A 22,835-nucleotide genomic window follows, 5' to 3' on the forward strand; every position below is an offset into this window, starting at 1 on the left:
TCGCACACAACATGTAGATCAACATTGAGAGCATCAATGCGAACGCTGTGGTGCAGTGTTCACACGGAGCAGTGACCTGCACCGCCACGTCGAGTCGGTGCACCGAAACGAGAGATGGAGGTGTGAAATCTGTAACAGGACCTATTCGCGGCGGGATGCACTCCATCATCACCAGTCGAGGAGTCACCGGCCTCTGGTGGATGTAAGTAGACTCCACGGCGTAAGGGGTATGTTGCACAGGTGGTCTAGGGAAATAATCATTTCCAGGAAAGAGCGAGCGTTATCCAGCCGCCGAGACCAGCGTGATCCCACGTGCCCCGCCCCGCACATCAGGACCCTCTCCCGCACCGCCGGCCGGTTCCGATACCAGGACCACCGACTGCAGGTCCGTCTAGGGACGTGCCCACACCGACACCAGGACCATCAAATGCTGACCCGAGGGGTGAGGTTGGATTCGTGCTCACGGAGTCGGCATTCAAGGGCCGAATCAGGACGTATGCGGTAACCGGCTTCTTAGAGGGGACATAGGGGCGGTGCTAGGTATCCTGAAATCTCACATCATACAAAAGGTGGAAGAGGCGTTGAAAGAAATTCCCTCCATTAAATTCAACATATTCGTGGAATGTGAGTTTCAGAACGTGAAAAAAGAGAGCAAGGCATACAATTTCAAATCGAAGAACGATGACGTGTACCAGACATCGAACCTAGGACCGATAGTAGGCAACCATATCACGAGTATTGTTTGTGAATTTCAGGAATGCATGTTAAATGGGTCCGGGTGGTATTTCACGAAGGTGACATCAGTGGGAAACACGCCTTTCCTCCTCCAAATCGAACACGTTCGCAGGGAAATAGCGCTTGCAGTGTTCGAAGTGGTCCACATCGAGAAATGAGCTCAGAATCGGACATAAATCGGAAGGAATCGAGAAATCGAAACTGAATGACTTCTCTCTTCTTCCGTCGCACTCCGACGTATTTTGTAAAGGAAATATATTTCTCGGTCGTATTCGGGATCACGGATATCTCTTCCTCATTCAGACCGAGCTCCTGGACGATAAAGTGACCGTCATAGTTCGATAGGTTGTGCAATATACATGGAACGAAATTTTGATCTTGATAATTGATGTTACAATTCTGATGGGCCGCGCACCTCTACTATATCTCCTTAAAATTTCCCTTTTTGCATATTTGACACACTACTGCGTTCTCGTATTCGGCTTGCTGTTCTGGCGTAAGAGGGTTCATTGGCTTTCTATCACATACAGTGTGTCGTTTATGCAGCGCACGTCCGCCATAACCGGCTCCATGAACCTCTGTCCTGCTCCCTCACCGCGAGTAGAGAAGGTTAGCGCGTGACGTCAAAGCGTGGCGGATGGACAGGAAATGGCGCGACCTTGAGTGACTTGAGATAGGTCACATACGCGTAGGCCTTGAGGTAGGTCACGTACGTTGGTGTAGGTCAGTGACCTTGAGGTAGGTCAGGGTGCACGTACCCTGCTCCCTCACCGCGGTAACGCCTGACTTCTATGTGCTCGCCCAGCGCATCCTTAATTAGGTAGCAGTAGCTATGAGGCGAGTGAATTTGGTAGTGGCGGGGCTATTCTCACATCCGTGCACAGGTTGCAGAACACTTTCAAAATCACAGTATATCACAAACCTCAATTTCTAACTTCTCCAGACTTCCTTAAATTCTATCCAGTGTTCGTCGGGTATTAGATCGATCGCACGCTTTTGAGTTGTCTGCATATTTCCTTATGTTCCACCAATCTTTCCTGTGCCGACATCGATCCCCGACTTGCGAAATGTGAAAAGCATCTCTTGCAGATGGCGAGTCTGCCCCTGTGACGCGTCAACTGCGGTCCAATGAATGCGTTGAAATTGGGTATATAACAGTAGTGTCCGTGTGTTTAATTTGTAATGTATAACAGGTCTCTGTGATCCTCCAGTTCCTCATCACATACCTTCAATGGGAATACGTCTGTATTTTTGTCTATGTCGAATACGTTGATAGACATCTTATTTCGTTTTCCAAATTTTGTAATGTCTTCTATTTTTACCGGGAACTCAATATTCTAATCGTACTTGTCCTCCAGGTCACGTCTATTCTCGTACATATGGATAAAATAGCCATCACGATCGATAAAGTGCGCCAGTATGCTGTATTTAAAGCAGTACTGGTCCCTATTACGCACATTTACAATCGATCTCCTATGTCTGTACCGGACGGGGAGGGGGATAAAGCCGGTCCCATTAAGGGGATTGCTTCTGTTAATTCGCTACTCCACTGATGTCACCTTCGTGAAATACCAACCGGACCCATTTAACATGCATTCCTCAAATTCACGAACAATACTCGTGATCTGGTTGCCTAGGTTCGATGCCTGGTACAGCCATCGTCCTTCGATTTGAAATTGTATGCCTGGCGCTCTTTTTTCACGTTCTCAAGCTCACATTCCACGAATATGTTGAATTTAATGGAAGGAATTTCTTTCAGCGCCTCTTCCACCTTTTGTATGATGTGCGATTTCAGGATACCTATGTTCCCTCTAAGAGCGCCGGTTGCCGCATACGTCCTGATTCGGCTCTTGAATGCCGACTCCGTGAGCACGAATCCAACTTCATTCCTCGGGTCAGCATTCGATGGTCCTGGTGTCGGTGTGGGCGCGTCCCTAGACGGACCTGCAATCGGTGGTCCTGGTATCGGAACCGGCGGTGCGGGGCACGTTGGATCACGCTAGGTCTCGGCGGCTGGATAACGCTCGCTCTTTCCTGGAAATGGTACATACTACTATATTATACGTATTTCCGTAGACCACCTGTGCAACATACCCCTTACGCCGTGGAGTCTACTTACATCCACCAGAGGCCGGTGACTCCTCGACTGGTGATGATGGAGTGCATCCCGCCGCGAATAGGTCCTGTTACAGATTTCACACCTCCATCTCTCGTTTCGGTGCACCGACTCGACGTGGCGGTGCAGGTCACTGCTCCGTGTGAACACTGCACCGCAGCGTTCGCATTGATGCTCTCTATGTTGATCTACACGTTGTGTGCGGGTATGTCGCAAGAGGTTGGTGCGGAACGTGAACTGGAGGCCGCACACTTCACACATGTAGGCCATTTTTTCTCGATTATTTCTGGATTTTCACGCCTTTTTATATCCGCCAGGGGTGACCCTCCTCCATTGGTAGGTGTATGTTCATATCCTGTCACGACATGTGTCAACATGTCTTCTTGTTAAATGATATGCATGCAGGCGGGGGTCCGCTTCCGGCGGGGTACGTGCACCCTGACCTACCTCAAGGTCATTGACCTACACCAACGCTTACGTGACCTACATCAAGGTCACTGACCTACACCAACGCGTACGTGACCTACCTCAAGGTCACTGACCTACACCAACGTACGTGACCTACCTCAAGGTCACTCAAGGTCGCGCCATTTCCGGTCCATCCGCCACGCTTTGACGTCACGCGCAAACCTTCTCTACTCACCTGCCCTTGGAAAGAATGAATTCCATACATACAGATATTGACATATTCGAAAATAAATACACAGTTATTCCTTCTATTAATGCTCTCTTTCCTTACATACCACAAAGTACTTACGAGAAACTTTTCATACTGATGAAAGAAAAGATGCCGTTATGATCTCCTAGTACGTTTCGTATTGCATTTGAAAGTTCTGCTATACAAGCCATAAGACAAACTTTTCCCTGTACACAGCTTAAATAATGCAATTTTCACGTCAATCAAAGCTTATATATAGAAAACTTCAAAATTTAGGTTTGTCTGTAGCATATAATATAATAATAATATTAATAATGATTTATTTTAGATGGCAGAGTTAAGGCCGTAAGGCCTTCTCTTCCACTCAACCAGCAAAAAGTGTATATACATATGCATGAACTTACAAAGAATTCAACAATTTGATTTAGGTGAGAGTTACATATATACAAGAGTTATTTACGAATTAAACAACAAATTACTATGAACTATTAATTAAACACTGAAATAAACTGTGTAGCAGAATTAAGCTAAAATACATAGAATATTAATATATTTCAAATAATATTAGATAATGGAAAGAGATTATTATGAGACAATTCTGAAAATACAGCACTATCGGGATGATGTCTAAAGAAAGAAGTAACAGTGCAGTCAGTGATAGTTTAAATCAGTATGATTGGAGTGAAATGCTAATAAGGTTATCTTTGAAGCTGTTTTTAAAGGTGTTTATTGTCTTGCAGTCCCTAATACTTTGTGGCAAGGAATTGCATTGACGCGAGGTGGATACTGTAAAAGATGATGAATAACAAGATGTTCTATGAAGAGGTATACTTAGCGTGCCACAGATAAGTGATCTGGTATTTACGTCGTGGTTAGAGTATAGATAGGAGAAACGAGACGAAAGGTAATTTGGTGTTGAGGTGTGCAGAATTCGAAAGAGTAAAGACAAAGAGTGTAAAGTTCTGCGTTCTTTAAGTCGGAGCCACGAAAGACTTGCGAAGGAGGAGAGGATTCTGAGATGCAGTGTCATATTGGAATGTGTGGCTCACTAGCACATCTGCCGCCGGGTGGAATTGACGACGGGTGGATCGCGATAATGGAAACATGTTCTCAAGGAAAACAAATCGACTACTTTGGCTACAGAACAATAACATTAAAGATATGTGGATTTGCTTCGACTAAGATCAGAATCTACCAAGGCCGTTGGTTTATATTGCTATTTTGTAAGTCACTAATTACACCTCCTAATATAGGTCTGACCTCTACCGCTGCAGTTTGTATGAATCGAAAGAATTGAGCACATATAGAGAGGATAGTTTCTGTACGCAGTGCGATGTGAGTACATTTTCAGGTACAAACCCTCTGTGGGCCGAGTTGAGACAGAACCAAATGGGAACAATCCACTAATACAAAAGGATTCACAGTGACTTCAACAGAGTATTACACTTCAAATTCAGTCCATTGATGTCACAAAATCTCATTCCGTTACAAGTAGAAGGTCGACCCCGCAAACTCAAGAATATTCGAAGAGCAGCAGGAGTAGAAAGCAATAAAAACTCTTCGAGGAACACGGTACGACAGAACTAAGTTATGCCACTCGAATTGCTTCAATAAAGGAAGAGAAAAGAAGTGCTGCTAAAATCGTTAAAATATAACGAACGCCACACCAAAACGCGCATCGAAAAAAAAATAGTAAAAACAAGCAAGCATATGTGTCGTCCAGAATTTCATAACCCGTACCATACACTCGAAATGATATAGCAGCTTTCTTCATTGGAAAAAAATTAACCAAGCATTAATATCTGTCAATTAGGATGAAATAGAAAAAATATAAATGAAAATATATATCCATTCTATGTCCATATAGTTCAAGCTACAAGGGACTGATATCTTCCCCTGTTACTATTACAGGAATGTTAGGAGAAACAATATTGCAACCATGAGACATTACAGTTACAATATATTCGGTGAAAGCTCAAAATGAAGTTTTACTGCACTGCTTATGCCATGATGGAATTCAGAATTTCCACCTGATCTGCAAATGGGGATGCGACGGAAGTAGAGGTATTATGAACTATTTGAATGAATTAATTCGATTTATTCGATTGTTAAAATCATTCAAAATATTCGAAATCTTAAGAAAGTCATTCGAATGATTTCTGCGTAATTTTGCAGCTTCGTTCCTCAAGGTCAAAAAACGAACGGGAGCGTGTTTTTAGGGCCTAAAGGCATATGCAAAAGCATAATAGTAAAAGGTAATCGATTTTTACATTAATATTACTACAATTGAAGCGGTGAGATCAATAACCATTCAAGTCCATTTACACAAGTTTCGAGAAAAATGCAAAAAATCATTTTTATATCTTACGTAATTATTATTTTTTGCACGTAATATTTCTGGTTGTTTCAGAGATCAAGGCAATATACGGTAGGTGTCCCTAATATGGCCATGCTAAAGTTTGAGAATTTTTCTAGCCGCCATTTTGAAAAAATGAAAACCACTTTTTTCTTACTTGTTCTCAGTCTAATGGACTTTATTAAAACAATTTCCTTTCCCAATAAAAGTAGCTTTAATTGTCCAAAAAGTCCCAAATTCCAAAAGTCTACCTAGTGGGCATATCAGGAACATGTGCACATGATATGGCCACCCTTGTTCCATGTTCTACAAATCGTGATTGTTTTCAGTTCGATAGCGCAGTTGTGTTAAAATTGAATAATTTTGGTGTAAAATGAATAAATATGGCACTTAATTCAAAAGTGTAGTCAAAACAGGTTATTCCAAAAAAAAAAAAATACGTTCTTTTTCTTAAAATACAAAATTTTCGCGTAATCCCAGCTATAAGGCATGTAAATTTGTCAGGTGAAAAAATAAAAGTGTAATGAACTTGATATGGCCATGGTGCATTTGATATGGCCATATCAGGAGCAGGTCAGCTTTCACGAAAATCGTAGGATTATGAAAAACTCTTAAAAGATACTCATTAACGACAACACCAACCAACAGAACATTAAAAACTGAATGGAGTACTATGGTTTTCATGAAACAAGTCTTTGAAAAAACATGCATAAAACAAAGGACACTTACCAGAGAAAAATAAGAAGAGGTCTCATGAAAACCGCAAAACAGGCATCTGACGCCATATTGCTCAACCTGACTGGATGGAAAACGATCAAGTGACATACCAGGATGCCCTTTCACTGGATTCTGCTGTAATTTAGCGGATTTTTTGATTAACTAACTCACAATAGGGGGGTGGCCATATCAAGAACATGGCCATAACAGGAGCACCCACCTTAGTATACCAATTTTTAAAGTTGTAACACTTGTAGAAATATCCAAAATTTAATTTTAAATTTTCAAAAAATGAATGGCCAGAAGTGAACTTGAATGGTTATTGATCTCACCGCTTCAATTGAAATAAGGATATCAATATACAATTTTATTTCTACTGACCTCTAAAATGATAGACATGTAGTTCTTCAGTTTAATCAGAGGGGAAATTCATTCTATTTAAAAATTCGTATGATATTCTGTTGTAATCATTCATTTACTACATATTGTTTTAAAATTTCAGAATATCTGTACTTAGCCTACATGATACTTTAACAAAATAATATGATAGTAAGTTGTGAATTTAAACGAATCTAAAGCTGAAAGATAGCAAAATTAAAAGAGGTCATACTGCGAAAAATATCTGCAATTAATAGAGTTAAAAACGAAAAATAAGTAAAACAAAAGCGATCGTTTAAAAGTGAAATGTAAGTAAAGAAATGAGGCATAATAAGAAAACAAGCTGAATAAAAAGGGTCTAACAGTAAAAATTTTTGAAATAGGAAGAGTCGGAATATTGAAACAACTTCAAGTAAAATGAGCTTACAATTGAAAGACAAGTTAAATTAAAGCGGTCGTAATTTGGAAGCAATATAAAATGAATGGAATCTAAAACTGAAAGCGAAGTAAAAATAAATGCAATCGGAACATGAAAACTATCATTAATCATAGGCCTTTAAATGAAAAATGCCTGAAATAAATGGAGAGGAATAGGAAAAAGTCTTCATTAGACGTTTTCTTCTCAGCTAGTGATTCAGCCAATTTAGTTTTCTCTTCCTGATCAGTTTCAGCATCATTCTTTCTTCACCTACTCTTTCCAACACAACTTCGTTTCTTATTCTGTATGTTCATTTCACACACTCCATCGTAATATATTGCTCTTTTAAACTGACTGATCACATTGGGAATTAAATCAATGGCTTTCCGAAAACACACTATGAGTTATTTAATTTTTCTAAAAAAAAAAAAAGCAAAAACGATCAAATCTGTATTAAACTCTTTTATTTGAAATATCTCAAAGAATAACCCACTGAAATTAATGACATTACTTACGGTACATTCTGTAAAATCGTGATATAAAACCGAAAAAGAAAGGAGTAATAAAATATATGAAATCTGAAAGGGCATGTGCATCTTTAATATATTTATAGGCTTATTACTTCTAGAAATTCGGTGAAACATTTAATAATCGTCAACAGTAGAGGAAGACGCATCGACACAGACGAGAAAATTAATATTTTTATGCAATGCGACGAAATGCACAATCCTATCTAGAAAGCGTAAGGAAGCAGTCAGATCTAATGTATAAAAGTAGACGCACGCAGGGAAAAAGGCAGAAGCATCAGGTTGCTGATCCAAACAAACACACAGAGCAACATGAGGCTCTCGGTAAGTACCAACACTCGTTGAGAGTGGTGTATCAAACAAAGACAATAAATGTATTAGTATTTTTCATTTATATGTTGCTATATTGTCCAAAGATATTTTTTTGTATATCTTAATTAAATATTTCATTATTAGGAAATTTTTTCCCATGAAATTTCGACCAGTGTATAGGACCGGTGCCCACCCAGCATCATGATGCACTTGGGAGCTACGATAGGTAGCGAAATCCGGTTGCGAAAGCCAGCTATAACGGCTGGGGAGATCATTGTACTAACCACACGATACCTCCATTCTGGTTGGATGATCGTTCACCTCTGCTTCGGCATGTGGGCGTGAGGCCAGCAGCCGGCTGATCGGTTTGGCCCTTCACGGGCTATAGCGCCACGGATTGTTATTATTATTATTATTATTATTATTATTATTATTATTATTATTATTATTATGAAATTATTGATGATTGCTGTACTGAAAGTTGTATAGCAGTGTCTAATATATTGTTTTCTTAGGAAGAATGAATCTTATTCTTTAATTGTCCTTAAATGAGGAAGATGTATTTGAAATTCCTGAATAAATTACAAGAAGGATAATGATTTCATTGTTAGAACCTGTGTATTGGACACAAAAGCGATATTAAAAGATTTATATCAATTTCAATTAGTAATGTCACTCTAAATACAGACTTACTGTCATCAATATCTAATACTGATCTATTAATTTTAGAATAGTTTAACACGATATGTGGTGATATAAAAAAAATAAGCTATGGGATAATACGGAATAATATAACGCCATTTAAAGGTACACATATTCACAAATCCTTTTTCAAGAATATACCACAGTCTAGTATATACAGTCACGAAGCTCAATACGTAGTAAATATGCAAACATTAGGTAGTTGCTCATACTAGGATCGCTAATATTGCCTCATTACAGACAATGCAAAATAGTACCGGCACAATCTATTGTTTCTAGCACCCTCAAAACTCGAGCTTCGTGACTGTATATAGTAGACTGTGAATATACCATGGGAGAGATGATCATTTTTGGTGGAGAGTAAGCGAACTACTCTACTTCCTTCTAATAGCATAGGTCTACTGATAATTTTTTATCGAAAACTACTCCATTATCAATTTGTTTACTTTATGTTGTATTATTATTACAAATCCCTATAAAATAATAATTCGTTTTTCAACTTTTCAGTACTTAGTGTAGAGCAGAGGTGCACAACACGCGGCCCGCCACTATGTTTGCTGCGGCCCGATAGTAAAGTTTCACATTTAAAAAATTGAATATATATATGAACAGACATAATATTAATTACTATAAATTGCAGCAATCACTAATTAGTAAGACATTTATGTAAATTCTATTTATTATTGAGGATGTCTGCGGTCCTCCAAAAAAACATTTTTTAAAATATTCGCCCGTAGTATTCATAAGGTTGGGCACCCCTTGTATAGACTCTAATAGTAAATATGATAATTCACGTTGGAATATTTTTCTGTTAATACACAGCAACAAAGTGAATGGAAATTTTTAAAACTGTTTGCACTATGCGATTATGCGATAGTATTTTATTACTTTTATATTATATTAATTTCAATAACAGTGTTAGGAATATTAAACGATGCTTATATAATAACGACCAGCCTCATAGTCTAGTGGTAAGGGTTTCTAGCTATAGTTCATCAGGCATCTGGTTCGATTCCCGGTCTGGAATTATATTAAGTTTAAATTTGAGACATCCTATCATATCATGGAGGTAACGTAACTTCACTTTCAAGGCGCCTCAACTAAGAAGTGAGTTTCACGTAAACCATTGCCAGGAGAGAAGGCCAGAAATATCGAAAGAAAAGCTGGTGGCATTAGTTAAAAAAGAAATACTTATAGCCTATATTACCCGGGATATCATGAATAACCTGTTGTGGGTTAATTATTGAGAGTAGTATATTATAATTACACACACGCACACACATAATTATTTATAAGATGGTCTCATCCTAGTTTAATTTGTTTTTACCACACTCTCCCAGTAAGAAGTGCATTCGTCCTATGTATTTCTTTGTTTGTTCAGTAGATGAAGTCACTGCATCATTTTACTTAGTCCGACAGCAATACTATTGTGGCTGCACAGTTATCTTACCAATCAATAACATTGTCACTTTCAACAATTTTCCTATTTGTACGTTAAATAAAAACGTATAAACCTAAAAAATTAAGTTGTTTCTTAGAACATTTAGTTACATAAATTACAATTAAAATGAAGTAGAAATAATATACAATTTCATAACGGTTACTTAAGTTCTTGTATTGTGACTTAGGAAATAATGCTCGTGTATTAAGGCAAGTATTTACAAAAATACATCATTTTTTAAAGGAATTGTAAAGTTGAACACTAGAATCTGCTGAAAATGTGTCTAGCAATGCTATCTTCATCGCTATAATAGAGCACAACATAAGAGAGCTTTTATCAGTAAAATCAGCATACATTTTTCATAATCTCCTAGCGAGAGCTATATTGTTCTTTAAAATACACTGTGTACCTAATTTAAATTAATCTGTCGATATACTTCTTTCCAGATCTGCACAGTCCTGCTGATAGCAGCGTCCTTAGTTCTGGCTGAAGACCAGAAGAAGGACAAGAAGACAGAAAAGAGAGGTCTCCACGATCTGGGTTACGGGGGCGGAGACTTCGGACACGGAGGTCTGTCTTTCGGAAGTCACGGTGGTCTCTCTTTTGGAGGCCATGAAGGACTGTCTCTTGGAGGTCACGAAGGAGGATTGTCACTAGGAGGCCATTCTTTTGGAGGCGGTAGCTTCGGTGGCGGTGAATCCCACCATGAGGCCCACGTCAAGGCCATCACCATAACCAAAGAAGTTAAAATACCTGTCCCTCACCCTTACCCAGTGCACGTAGAGAAGAAAGTTCCAGTCCCTGTCAAGGTCCCTGTCCCCGTACACATCGACAAGCCTTACCCAGTTCCCGTGCCCAAACCATACCCCGTGTACGTAGAGAAAAATGTACCTTACCCTGTAGATAAGCCAGTTCCCTACCCAGTCAAAGTACCAGTGAAGGTCCCGGTCCCTGTACCACACCCTGTCCATGTTCCTAAACCATACCCAGTAAAGGTCCCTGTCCCTCATCCTTATCCCGTGAAAGTTCCAGTGGTTGTGGAAAAGAAGATACCTGTGTTCTTCAAGGGTCATGACGGAGGGTTTGGTGCAGGTCTGGGAGGTCATGGAGATTTCGGTGGAAATCTAGGAGGTCATGGAGATTTTGGTGGAAGTCTAGGAGGTCATGGAGGATTCGATTTCAGTGGACACCATTAGTCAACACTATCGCAGGACTCTGCAGATCCTTCAAAACAATTACATCGTCTTGTGTTTTAATTTCAATTTCGCATTGTTGTTGGGTTTGCATTATACTTTACGCTCTACTTGTCACATCAAAATTGATAATCATTAAATTATGCTGATAATTGTTTATTTATAAATGTTACACTTTCGTAAATGAAAATGAAAATAAAATGTTTTGAAGCAAGTTACTTTCTTAATATTACTCTTTCATGCCTACTCGTAATAATTTATGATTCCTTCATCATTACTACAATAAACTCTATGGCTGAATGACTGAAGTACTGTGTTGCAAAATAAATTTAAGTTTGATAATAAAATGGTATTGAATGAAATAAAACCATAATGTCTGAAATATTTTAATACTCTGTACTAGAAATTTTTATTCCTAATAGAATCAAATAAACCGGTAAACCTTTTGCAAACAAAAAAGAGAAAATAGTGAAAAGCATTCGTATGTTCCCCGCAAATGATCTGTTGACTACTTTTTTATTTATAATACACTGTTGGTACGCAAACGGCAGATAAGCTTGTTGTATTGTTCGCCGTCTTGACTGTTGTGACTGAATTTAAGGATAAAGGATGATAACGATCTGATCGTACATGTAGCATAATTTGGTATCATATACGATCGTTGATCCAACCCAAGTATAGTACGCAAAATGTACAATCCTGTCGACAAGTAAAAAAAAAAACGCTTTAAAAGAGAGGATTGTAAACATTTGTTACAATTTACGACATTTGGAATTTTATACTCGTTTATATTTCTGAAGTAATTATTACATTTCACTTATGCATTCAAACTAGTTTCTGCGTGCAGCACTTCTGACTACAAGTGCTGTACTGTCCACTGGCGTAATACAGATTTCTATGCACAATGTTCTCTTATATCTCCTGGTCTAGGCGACAACTTGATTTTCGTAGACTAAATTTGTTATAGTGACGCGTTAAGAAATCAAATATTAATTGTGGCTATTCAAAAAATGATGTGGAGAAAGATTCTGCCTTCGTTTATTTCCAAAATTCTTAGTCAAATGGTGGTCTCTCTAATCCTCTCAATAGTCTCAACATAACATAACATAACATAACATAACATAACATAACATAACATAACATAACATAACATAACATAACATAACATAACATAACATAACATAACATAACATAACATAACATAACATAACATAACATAACTTTGTCAAATAAGCATAAAATAAGTTGGTAATAATGTTGTGGGAACCCAGAAAAAGAAAACGCAAATAACATTACTCTCTTCTACCATTCGTGTTTTGTTTAGTGCACGGGTTAAGAAATCAGGTGTCATTGCCATAAATTCTCACGTGAAATAGTGGCAATAGAATCAGAAGACAGTGATAGTAATCCTAGTACAGACTCAGGAACAAACTTTTGGCCCCATAATTTTAAAAGTTCCAGATACAACGCATTGCGCATGTGCAGTAAACAAAGGTGCCTAAATGTATGCTACTTGTGGACAGTCTTGCGAAGCCTGTTGTCTACATAGAGGAGGACTGCTACTAAGACTCGCCCCATTTTTTAATTCCGTATCTGTACGCCCTACTTCCAGAAATCTACACTCTGTATACTTGAATATAACATACGGAAATATGCAGTGTTCCGCAGAAAAATTCCGGGGTTATAAATTGCTATAGCGTCGCTGTCAGTTGCCGGATTTATATGAAACTGGTATCATTAGAAAGAGAAACTCCAACTCTTTTGTACCTATCTCAAAGACACTCGAGATGTGTGCTCCACGTGTCACGCTGCAGACATCAAGGCGATATTCCCACTCATGCCAAACACGTTCCAACCTATCTATAGGGATGGACTCGATGGCGGCAGTGGTAAGAAGTTGGAGCTCTTGAAGATTTTGAGGTAGTGGAGTACATAGACAAGATTCTTTATGTGACCCCACAAAAAGAAGTCACAGACTGTCAAGTCAGGAGACCTCAGAGACCAGCTGCAGAAGACATTATCTTGGTTCCCAGCGCGCCCAATCCATCTTCCTGCAAGTTGTTCATTTAGAACATTCTGTACATCAAGATGCCAGTGAGGAGGTGCTCCATTTTGTTGGAAAAGAAATTCTTTGCCTTCTTCCAATTGTGGAAACAGCCACTCAGTAAGCATATCAAGATAACTCATACCGGTGACAGTGTTCTCTTGAAAGAAAAATAGGTCATACACTTTGCGTTTTGAAACGGCACAAAACACATTTAGCTTAGGGGACACCGACGTTCAACCTCCAAATTGAAATGTGGATTTTCGCTCTCCCAAATCCTAACATTGTGCTTGTTTATTTTTCCATCGACGTGGAACGTTGCCTCGTCACTAAAAATGAATTTGGCTGAAAGGTCATCATCCGCCATTAGTGTCAATAAATTTTCACAGAAAACACGTCGTTTTGCATGGTCATCAGGTTTAAACTTATGCACTAATTGCAGTTAGCAGGGGTGAAATCGCAGACGAGAACGTAGGACTTTGGAAACGGTGGATTTAGAAATGGTTAACTGCAGACTAGATCTACGCATAGACTTTCGAGGACTACGTACACACGCCTCCCGCACCTGTTCTATAGTTCCCGTTTACCTGAATGGCCTTTCCTTTTATCACTTATGCATTCATGCTCTGTAAAATCTCTATACCACTTCAGAATCGTTTTGTCGTAGGTGCCTCATGATGAAAATTCCGTCTGAAAGCACGCTGTACTCTTACTAAACTCCGAGTACTATGATATTCCAATACGCACCAACTACGTTCCTGTGGATTCGCCATAACCTAAATAACCCTCTAAATGCTGTAGAATTCACACAGACTTGAAAATTAAACATTCAGATCATTGAACACAATTTACTTATAGCCAACAATGCCTTAATGACAAGCGAAATAACGGAAACGGCGTTTTTTCTTTATTCTTGTTCTGCCATCTGTTGTTTCGGTCAACAATTATCGATTACGCATTTTCTGAAATTCTTTGAGCTGTTCTTCCTAATGACACCGGTATGAATTTCGTAAAACACATAGTGACAGAATTATAGCAATTTATAACCCGGAACGTTTCTGCGGACACACTGTATATAGTAAATTATGCTAAAGATTGGTTGTGCGGTGATGAATCGAACTGTAAAAGGGCTAGATGTATGTTCTGGTTCTTCTGTTGCTGCTGTTGCTGTTCCTCCTGAGAAGAAAGATTATTCATACCGCCGGGCCCAGGTGATCAAGAAGCACAGGATCCATTCTAACAGCCCTTCTAAGGTGTCGAAGCGCCCTTGGAAGTGCTCTTAAGAAATTAATCTTGGCAGAGATATTGTGAAAGGCTTGGAACCTAGAGACGGTTTCGGAGAGGACGCTCCTGTTGCAAGCGGACGAAGACATGCGTCATGATCTGAATATGCCTATGGAATGAGATGATTAAGATGAATGATATAAAATCTTAGGGCCATATTCATAGACATTCTTAGCGCGGGCTTCCGATGCATGATTAGCGAACTAACGTTTTTCTTATTCGTAAACCAGTGTCAGCGATATGATATGATATGATATGAATCCTGTACAAGTAACCAGTCGATAGCCGGGGCTAGTTTAGCACGCTCATAGCGCGGGCTAGCGAAATGTCTATGAATAGCACCCTAAATTTTTTTCTACAGAAAAGAGGAAGAGAAATGGATAGTGGCAATGAAAATTCCAACTCTTTTCTAAGTAACTGTGGAAAAGCACGGAAAAACCATAGTCAGGTTGGTCGGTCCGGGAATTTGAACCGCGGACCTCCCGAATGCGAATCTCGTGCGGAACGCATGTGCAACCTCGTTTAGTGAATCATTTTCTGTAGTTATATGTGTGGATATTAGCATTTTGTAAAAAACAAGCAATCACAGAATGTATTGAAAGCTTTGATACATGAATATATGGTGTACATTTTATAGAAATAGTTATGAGCATAAATCAAACGTACCGTCAGTCAAAACACGATGTTTTATTATCGTAAAATCTTTTACAAGTTAAGACGATTTTTATGTTGCTGCGCATATAAGAAAACTGTTATCCAGTGTGTGTGACTACATTATTATTATTATTATTATTATTATTATTATTATTATTATTATTATTAGTATTACTATTATTATTATATTTTTGGCTTCCTCGATGGAAGAGGAAACTAGAGGAAGCATTTTACGACGCTTTCTGTAAATTTCCTGCTTGAACGGATCAACTGCAGGAAATACAATCTTAAAACTATTTATTATCTTGATTAATTTCGGCCCTAATCAACTTCAAAAGTTTTCTACATGAATCATTTGTCGTCTTTCTTACCAATTCTGTAGGAATTTGTTGTTTTTCAATAGGATATGTTGAAATGTATTCATGATCAAATTCCTCATGGCCTGTTTTCAAACTAGCACGGAAACTTCGTACGAAATAACGCCACACAATGTAACTTATTTTTTGTCGTATTTTACTGTATTTACTGCCAGTGTAAACTATTAGGTCTTGTCTCTGTTACTTTTGATTATTTCGAAGTCCATGTTTATAAAAACTTTAGCTCATTAAAATACACACACTTATCTAAAACTCCAAAGTAACATTTTCTTATAGAATAATAACACGTTAAAATAGCTACTTATTTAAATCTCTAAAGATTATTTGCTTAAAAATAAATTCGCTAAACATTCTTCAGGTCTATAGGCCTATCGAAGCCCTCTTCATTCCCTGAACTAATTCAAGCGGTCAATTGCCGTGTCTGTGACTACAGTGCTAGCGCGCTGGCCTTCCATTCAGACAGTCTGGATTCGATCTCCGTTCTGGTCTGGGTGGAATTTGAGGTGGACAGAACAGACGATCCAGTGGGTTTTCTTGGGATACTCCCGTTTTCCTCTTTCATTCCACCAATATTCTCTACTTTGCCCTCATTTTATCTACCATTTATAATGGCAGAACAGGCTGGGGTTATATCTGATGTTAAGTACTGTTGCTGATCTATGTTATAAATACTTGAGGTTCGAGATCTGTTTTCGGGCTCGTCATTAGATGATTTTTTTTATTGGTGAAGTTTATTTATACACGACGAAATATTAATTCAACATTAGTAGAACCTAAATGTCTCACATCTGCTGGTCTAAAGCATAGCATTAATTTTGGCCCTCGGTTGTACAATGCTTTAACTAAATTACACCCAGAACTTCTAACATGTAACCCACTAACATATAACAAGAAAATTAGAAACGTGTTAATATCTCCAATTTGATTAAATAAATTTATACCCTATGTGTATGAATTAATCAACCTATATTATATTTGTATTCTATAATTTTGAAATATAGACTATATATTCACGTTCGATATTATTCTTCTCTAGTGTTAATATTTTATTACATAATTCCATTGCCGCTGTAATTTAAATTTTAGTTCCTATTTTATTTTACTTATTTATTTTTATTTTTTTTTCTATATTTCTCTTATATTAATATTGTATTATATAATTTCTGTAACTGTAATTTTAATTTTATTTCCTATTTTATTTCATTTTATTTTATTTTCTCTTATAGGCCTATTAATATTATATCTGAACTGCGACCGAACACGAGCGCTGCTCATTCGGTCTCAAATTTTGTTAATACTACTGTATCTCCTTTTTTATATTAATTGTATTATTTTATTTCTATTTCTCTTGTTTGTTTGTAATTATATTCTTTATTCAGTATATTTAAATTTAAATAAATAAATAAAATTAAATTTAAAAAATTTAAAAAAAAAGTTAAACACGCTTTAACGTCTGTGGTCATATAGCGTGTTTAGGTTCAGTCGGTATATCAGTAGGCCGTATTTACTATTGTTGAGTTCCTCTTTCTATTGTCGTGTGTTATAGATAGCTTATATTCATGTCATTGATTTTAGATTTTGATTAATGTTTATGATATTGATGATAGAGGCGGTGATGAATCATGACATGTAAATTTCCAATCCGACATTTTCCTTTGCGATTCAAGGATCAGAATCAGGAAGGATGGCCCGCCTGTCAACATCGGATTCACGAATGCCACCCGGAGTATCCGTCGGACTTAATCATCTCATATAAGGCACGTCATGGGTCTAAACGGCCTAATTTCAATTATCAATCCCGGATGCAGTCGTCGTGAAAACAATCAATCAATCAGTCAGTCTAATAGTCAATGAATGAATGAATCAATCAATCAATAGTTAATTCACTGCCACTCACTACCACTAGGACTGAAAGAATACGCTACTACACACTATCACTAAGACTAAGTGAAGGAGTTTAGTGCTGTTACCTTCGAGATTTGCAACCATAGCGTATACCGCACAACGTTGCCAAACTAAGCATTTTTAATTCTATATGTGCCTGTATTGAAATAAAGAAGTGAGAGGATATGAAACATATGTCCTAAGAACAACATGCAACGAAACGAACTGCAGCGCAGAGTTTACTCCCACCAATATTTTACGTCATGCAGTCCCCTAAGACTTCTCAGATTATATACCGAAGTGAAATTCCAAACTCTCTGTTAATTAATCCATCTGTTGTTTCTGAACTCATTTGGAATCTGATACTTAGATAAATCGGAAAATATGGAATAGTTCCAAAAAAAAAGAACAAATTCTCCCCTATCCAATATAGGACGAGTTTGATTAAATGTTATACGAATACAATCACTTACATTAGGTTTGAACGAGATATTCTAAAGGTGAAGAAGCAGTGTGTAGGCCTATTTCTCCCCTTTAAGCAAAGACGGAAAATGCAAATGTTTATATTATTATTATTATTATTATTATTATTATTATTATTATTAGTATAAGATATACTTCTTTTAATAAAGGCAAAGTTATAAGTAGATCTTGGACTTTTAGGCTCGAATAGGATAGGTTACAAAAATTTTAAGTAAAAATCCCTAAATATATGCAACACGAGAAACTCTAGAGCGTTGATATTGCCTAACACTAGGTCCATTAAAGAACGTATGTTTCAGCCTACTCCAACTGAGCATAAAAATCCGACATATAGATATACGAATTTAAAAATGCGTTTTTAATTGGACTTGCACGTCACAAACATAACCATCATTACTTCCTCCCTAATTTAGAAAGATTTCCACAACCGACATCAATAATACATTATTTAACGACGTGCCGTAAATATACGATACGTGACTCAGAACTTTATTCCTCTTGTGGAACAAATCACATTAAGGATTTATCGCCCTTTAAATCTGTAGCCCTCGGTCGGGTTTGAAATCTGCGAACCTTTGATCCAAAGATTAATATAATATCCGCTACACAATCGAGAACGAAACAACCGATATGTTGTGGATTAAACCCTCTATTTAACGCAACTTAAAGAAACGGTAACTTTGACAATTATTTATTACATTATTTAAATTTACACTTATACAAATTTCATCATCATTGACGATACAGCATTATTTCCAATTAACTGCAAGTTAAACCCCCTTATTGATTCCCACATATCCATACATCTTAAGAAAATTAGACATAAGATTTAGTCATTTCTATTTCCTACAATGGTTACGAAACCTTTCCTCCTTCACTTCTTTATTCGCCTGAATACGAAAATAGACCAAATCTTCGAAATGCCGCGTGTAGTTTGTTCTATTACAAATGGAAGACGCCTAATTGAAAATATTTCCAAATTGTGGTATGTTTCAACACTAGGAAAAATTATATCCACAAGACCTTACAAAAATCTAAAGTGTCCGTTTCATTTGTGATATTTCTTTAATTAAATCCAAATTTGATTGGTTCTGTTTACATTCTGTATAAGTATACATGCGGCTGTTCTCTTTCAGTAGTCTGTTTGTCATTTCGTTCTGTTTTCCTTCTTGCAGTTTCAAACTGAGGCGTTTCAAGAACAAGAGTTTAAATGAAAAATCTTGATTTGAGATATAGAGCACAAAACACTTTAGTTCTCCTACAACAGTATTGCAACTTGTTATTCTAGGAACACCTCAATTGAAGGGTTCAGAACCATAGTGGGCCAAGCGCCATTTACTAAAACCGTAGAAAACAAGGGTTAAAATGAAGTTATTACTATAATTAAATGGAAACATATTATAGCAAGTAATATAAAGTATACACATTAAAACTAAATAATATATCAATTTTCATTAAACTATGGCATTCATTTAAATTTAACTCTTGCTTTCTCCATTTTTAATAAACGGCGCTTGGCCCAGTATGGCTCTGAACCCTTCAATTATTGTATGATTCACAGTCTAAACAGCACATAAATCTCCACAATGCCCGTGTTAAGAAGATGTCTAGGCGGCGGTTCATCTTCTCACAAGATGCAGATTCCAAGACCGCAAACTCAAAACGCCAAGAATTGCAGTGGAAAATCTCCATAAAATCATCTCACACTCAAGGCATTCATACGCCAGAGTATGAGACACTAACTCAACATCTGTGAACAGTGTATGTCTTAATTTAATCACTACCATCAATATAAATATTCCGAGATGTATCCACTAGATAAAATGCGGGTTTTATTTATTACAATATTAAATTAAAGAAAAAGATATATATTAGTAACGAGAGTTGGTATCATTATGGAGTTACGAAATGTTAATTATTTTAGGATACTTAGTGGTTAATTTACAGCGTCAAATTTTTTGTGAAGTTTAGACAAAATGTATTAGATATAATGTGAAGTTAAAATATGAAATATATTAAAATAAAAAGTGGAGGAAGAAGCTCTGGACACAGATGAGAAGATACATACTTATATGCAAGATTAAGAAATGCACAATCCTATGTAGAAAGCGTACGGAAGGCACCAGATCTAAAGTAGTACCTGGGTATAAAAGCAGAAACCAGCGGAGGAGAGGGCAGAAGCATCACATTGCTAATCGAACAAACATACACATAGCAACATGAGGCTCTCTGTAAGTATTATCAAGGATCATCAGCTGTATATTCAATAATTCTAAGGCTGAGAAAGGCTTACCTTGCAAGATGATGAAATTTTGTTCACAGAATTTCTGCGTAATTCTTTGGTTCCTATTTTATTATGCACTTAAGTTTATTGCTACAATCATAATCTATTATTATTATTACTATTATTATTATTATTATTATTATTATTATTATTATTATTATTATTATTGAGTTAGAAATTTTACTTTCATGTCAATCTCTGTTTTCAGTGCCTTGTCAAAATGTGATAAAATTTCAAAAAATTTTATATCCATTTTAAAAATTCATGAAGTTTTATTATATTGAATAACCTACTTTATAAGTAAGATTAACTACAAAAAAGAAACTACTAATTAATAGTACAGAATTTATGAAGGACAATTTAAGAAGCCTAATAATTATTTTATAACTTACGTAACAGTAATGTAAATTTCCATTATTCTGCTTCTAACAAAGACATAAAATTATCAGTTATATGTATACAGTAAAATTAATACAACTATTTCTATTCACGTAACAAATAATAGTATTTTCCTTATTTATTCCAACATAACTCAAATTTTTCAATGCATCGGTAACAGTAGCGCCAATGATTTGTTAAAAGTCTTTTTCAAAAACAAATTTGACAGTAGAGAAATAACATTCTTAAAATATATTGTCCGGATAAAATGGAGATGGACTCGGTAATCACAATATCCGGAATGAATTAAGAACTTCAGAAGCTATTATGCTAATAGATGTATGGAAAGAGAGCTGGAAGAACATATTTTCACAATAGGCCGTATTACGCATGTGAAAGAGCAATTAAAACTAAACCCACTTGTTACAAAAGTATTTTAGTCAGACAATATGTGGAAATTACCAGCATTTTTTTTTTTCAGAAAATAATGATATTAAGTGCTAATAATTTGAGGATAAATGCTACTAGACTATTCAATTACACCAATTACTATCTCTTTGCAGATATGCAGTGTCCTGCTGATGGCGGCGTCCTTAGTTCTGGCTGAAGACCAGAAGAAGGACAAGAAGACAGAAAAGAGAGGACTCCACGACCTGGGCTATGGAGGCGGAGACTTCGGACATGGAGGTCTGTCTTTCGAAGGTCACGGAGGTCTGTCCCTTGGAGGCCACGAAGGTCTATTCCTGGGAGGTCACGGAGGAGGATTGTCACTAGGAGGGCATTCTTTCGGAGGCGGTAGCTTCGGTGGCGGTGAATCCCATCACGAAGCCCACGTCAAGGCCATCACCATAACCAAAGAAGTTAAAGTACCTGTGCCACACCCTTACCCAGTGCACGTAGAAAAGAAAGTTCCATTCCCTGTCAAGGTCCCTGTTCCTGTCCATGTCGACAAGCCCTACCCAGTTCACGTACCCAAACCCTACCCAGTGTATGTGGAGAAGAAGGTACCTTACCCTGTAGAGAAGGCAGTTCCCTATCCAGTGAAAGTACCAGTCAAAATCCCCGTCCCTGTGCCACACCCTGTCCATGTTCCTAAGCCCTATCCAGTGAAGGTTCCCGTACCACATCCCTATCCTGTAAAGGTGCCAGTGGTCGTAGAGAAGAAGGTACCAGTCTTCATCAAGGGTCATGACGCAGGTTTCGAAGGAGGTCTGGGAGGTCATGGAGGTCTTGGTGGAGGTCTGGGAGGTCATGGAGGATTCGAATTCAGTGGACATCATTAGCCAACGCTATCGCAGGACTCTGCAGACTTTTCAAAATAGTTACTGTACAACTTAATGTCATTTCGTTTCAGTTTTGCTTCACCGTTTCACATGTAGCGAATAATTATTGTTTGAGTCGCTTGAGAAACTTCTTGTCCCAGCAACTAAAACTTACCCTAGTGCAAACCCTAGTAACGCCGCACTTCGATTATTGTGACGTTTTGTTAAGTGACCTAAGTTCTGAATTGTCAGTCAAGTTACAGCGAGCTCAGAATATGTGCGTCAGATACGTGTGCAACATCCGACGGTATGATCACATATCACCGTCCTTCGCAAGTCTCTCGTGGCTCCGACTTAAAGAACGTAGAACTTTACACTCTTTGTCTTTACTTTTTCGAATTATGCACACTTCAACACCAAATTACCTTTCGTCTCGTTTCTCTTATCTATACTCTAACCACGACGTAAATACCAGATCACTTATCTGTGGCACGCTAAGTATACCTCTTCATAGAACATCTTGTTATTCATCATCTTTTACAATATCCACCTCGCGTCAATGGAATTCCTTGTCACAAAGTATTAGGGGCTGCAAGACAATAAACACCTTTAAGAACAGCTTAAAAGATAAC

At 37.5% G+C, this 22,835-nt stretch overlaps 2 protein-coding genes across 2 annotated transcripts; both read left to right on the forward strand.

Annotated features, from left to right (window-relative positions):
- Positions 1 to 8,178: 8,178 nt before the first annotated feature.
- LOC138697883 (aggrecan core protein-like) lies at positions 8,179 to 11,767 on the forward strand. Its single transcript, XM_069823468.1, has 2 exons — positions 8,179 to 8,229; positions 10,807 to 11,767. Exons 1-2 carry the CDS (start codon positions 8,218 to 8,220, stop codon positions 11,554 to 11,556), a joined length of 762 nt encoding a protein of 253 aa, XP_069679569.1. The 5' UTR covers positions 8,179 to 8,217; the 3' UTR covers positions 11,557 to 11,767.
- An 8,684-nt stretch (positions 11,768 to 20,451) lies between these two features.
- Positions 20,452 to 22,552, forward strand: LOC138697886 (mantle protein-like). The gene is made up of 2 exons (XM_069823470.1): positions 20,452 to 20,510; positions 21,505 to 22,552. Exons 1-2 carry the CDS (start codon positions 20,499 to 20,501, stop codon positions 22,222 to 22,224), a joined length of 732 nt encoding a protein of 243 aa, XP_069679571.1. The 5' UTR covers positions 20,452 to 20,498; the 3' UTR covers positions 22,225 to 22,552.
- The last annotated feature ends 283 nt before the right edge of the window (positions 22,553 to 22,835 follow it).

This window comes from Periplaneta americana, chromosome 4 (assembly GCF_040183065.1).
Source record: "Periplaneta americana isolate PAMFEO1 chromosome 4, P.americana_PAMFEO1_priV1, whole genome shotgun sequence".
Taxonomy (NCBI): domain Eukaryota; kingdom Metazoa; phylum Arthropoda; class Insecta; order Blattodea; family Blattidae; genus Periplaneta; species Periplaneta americana.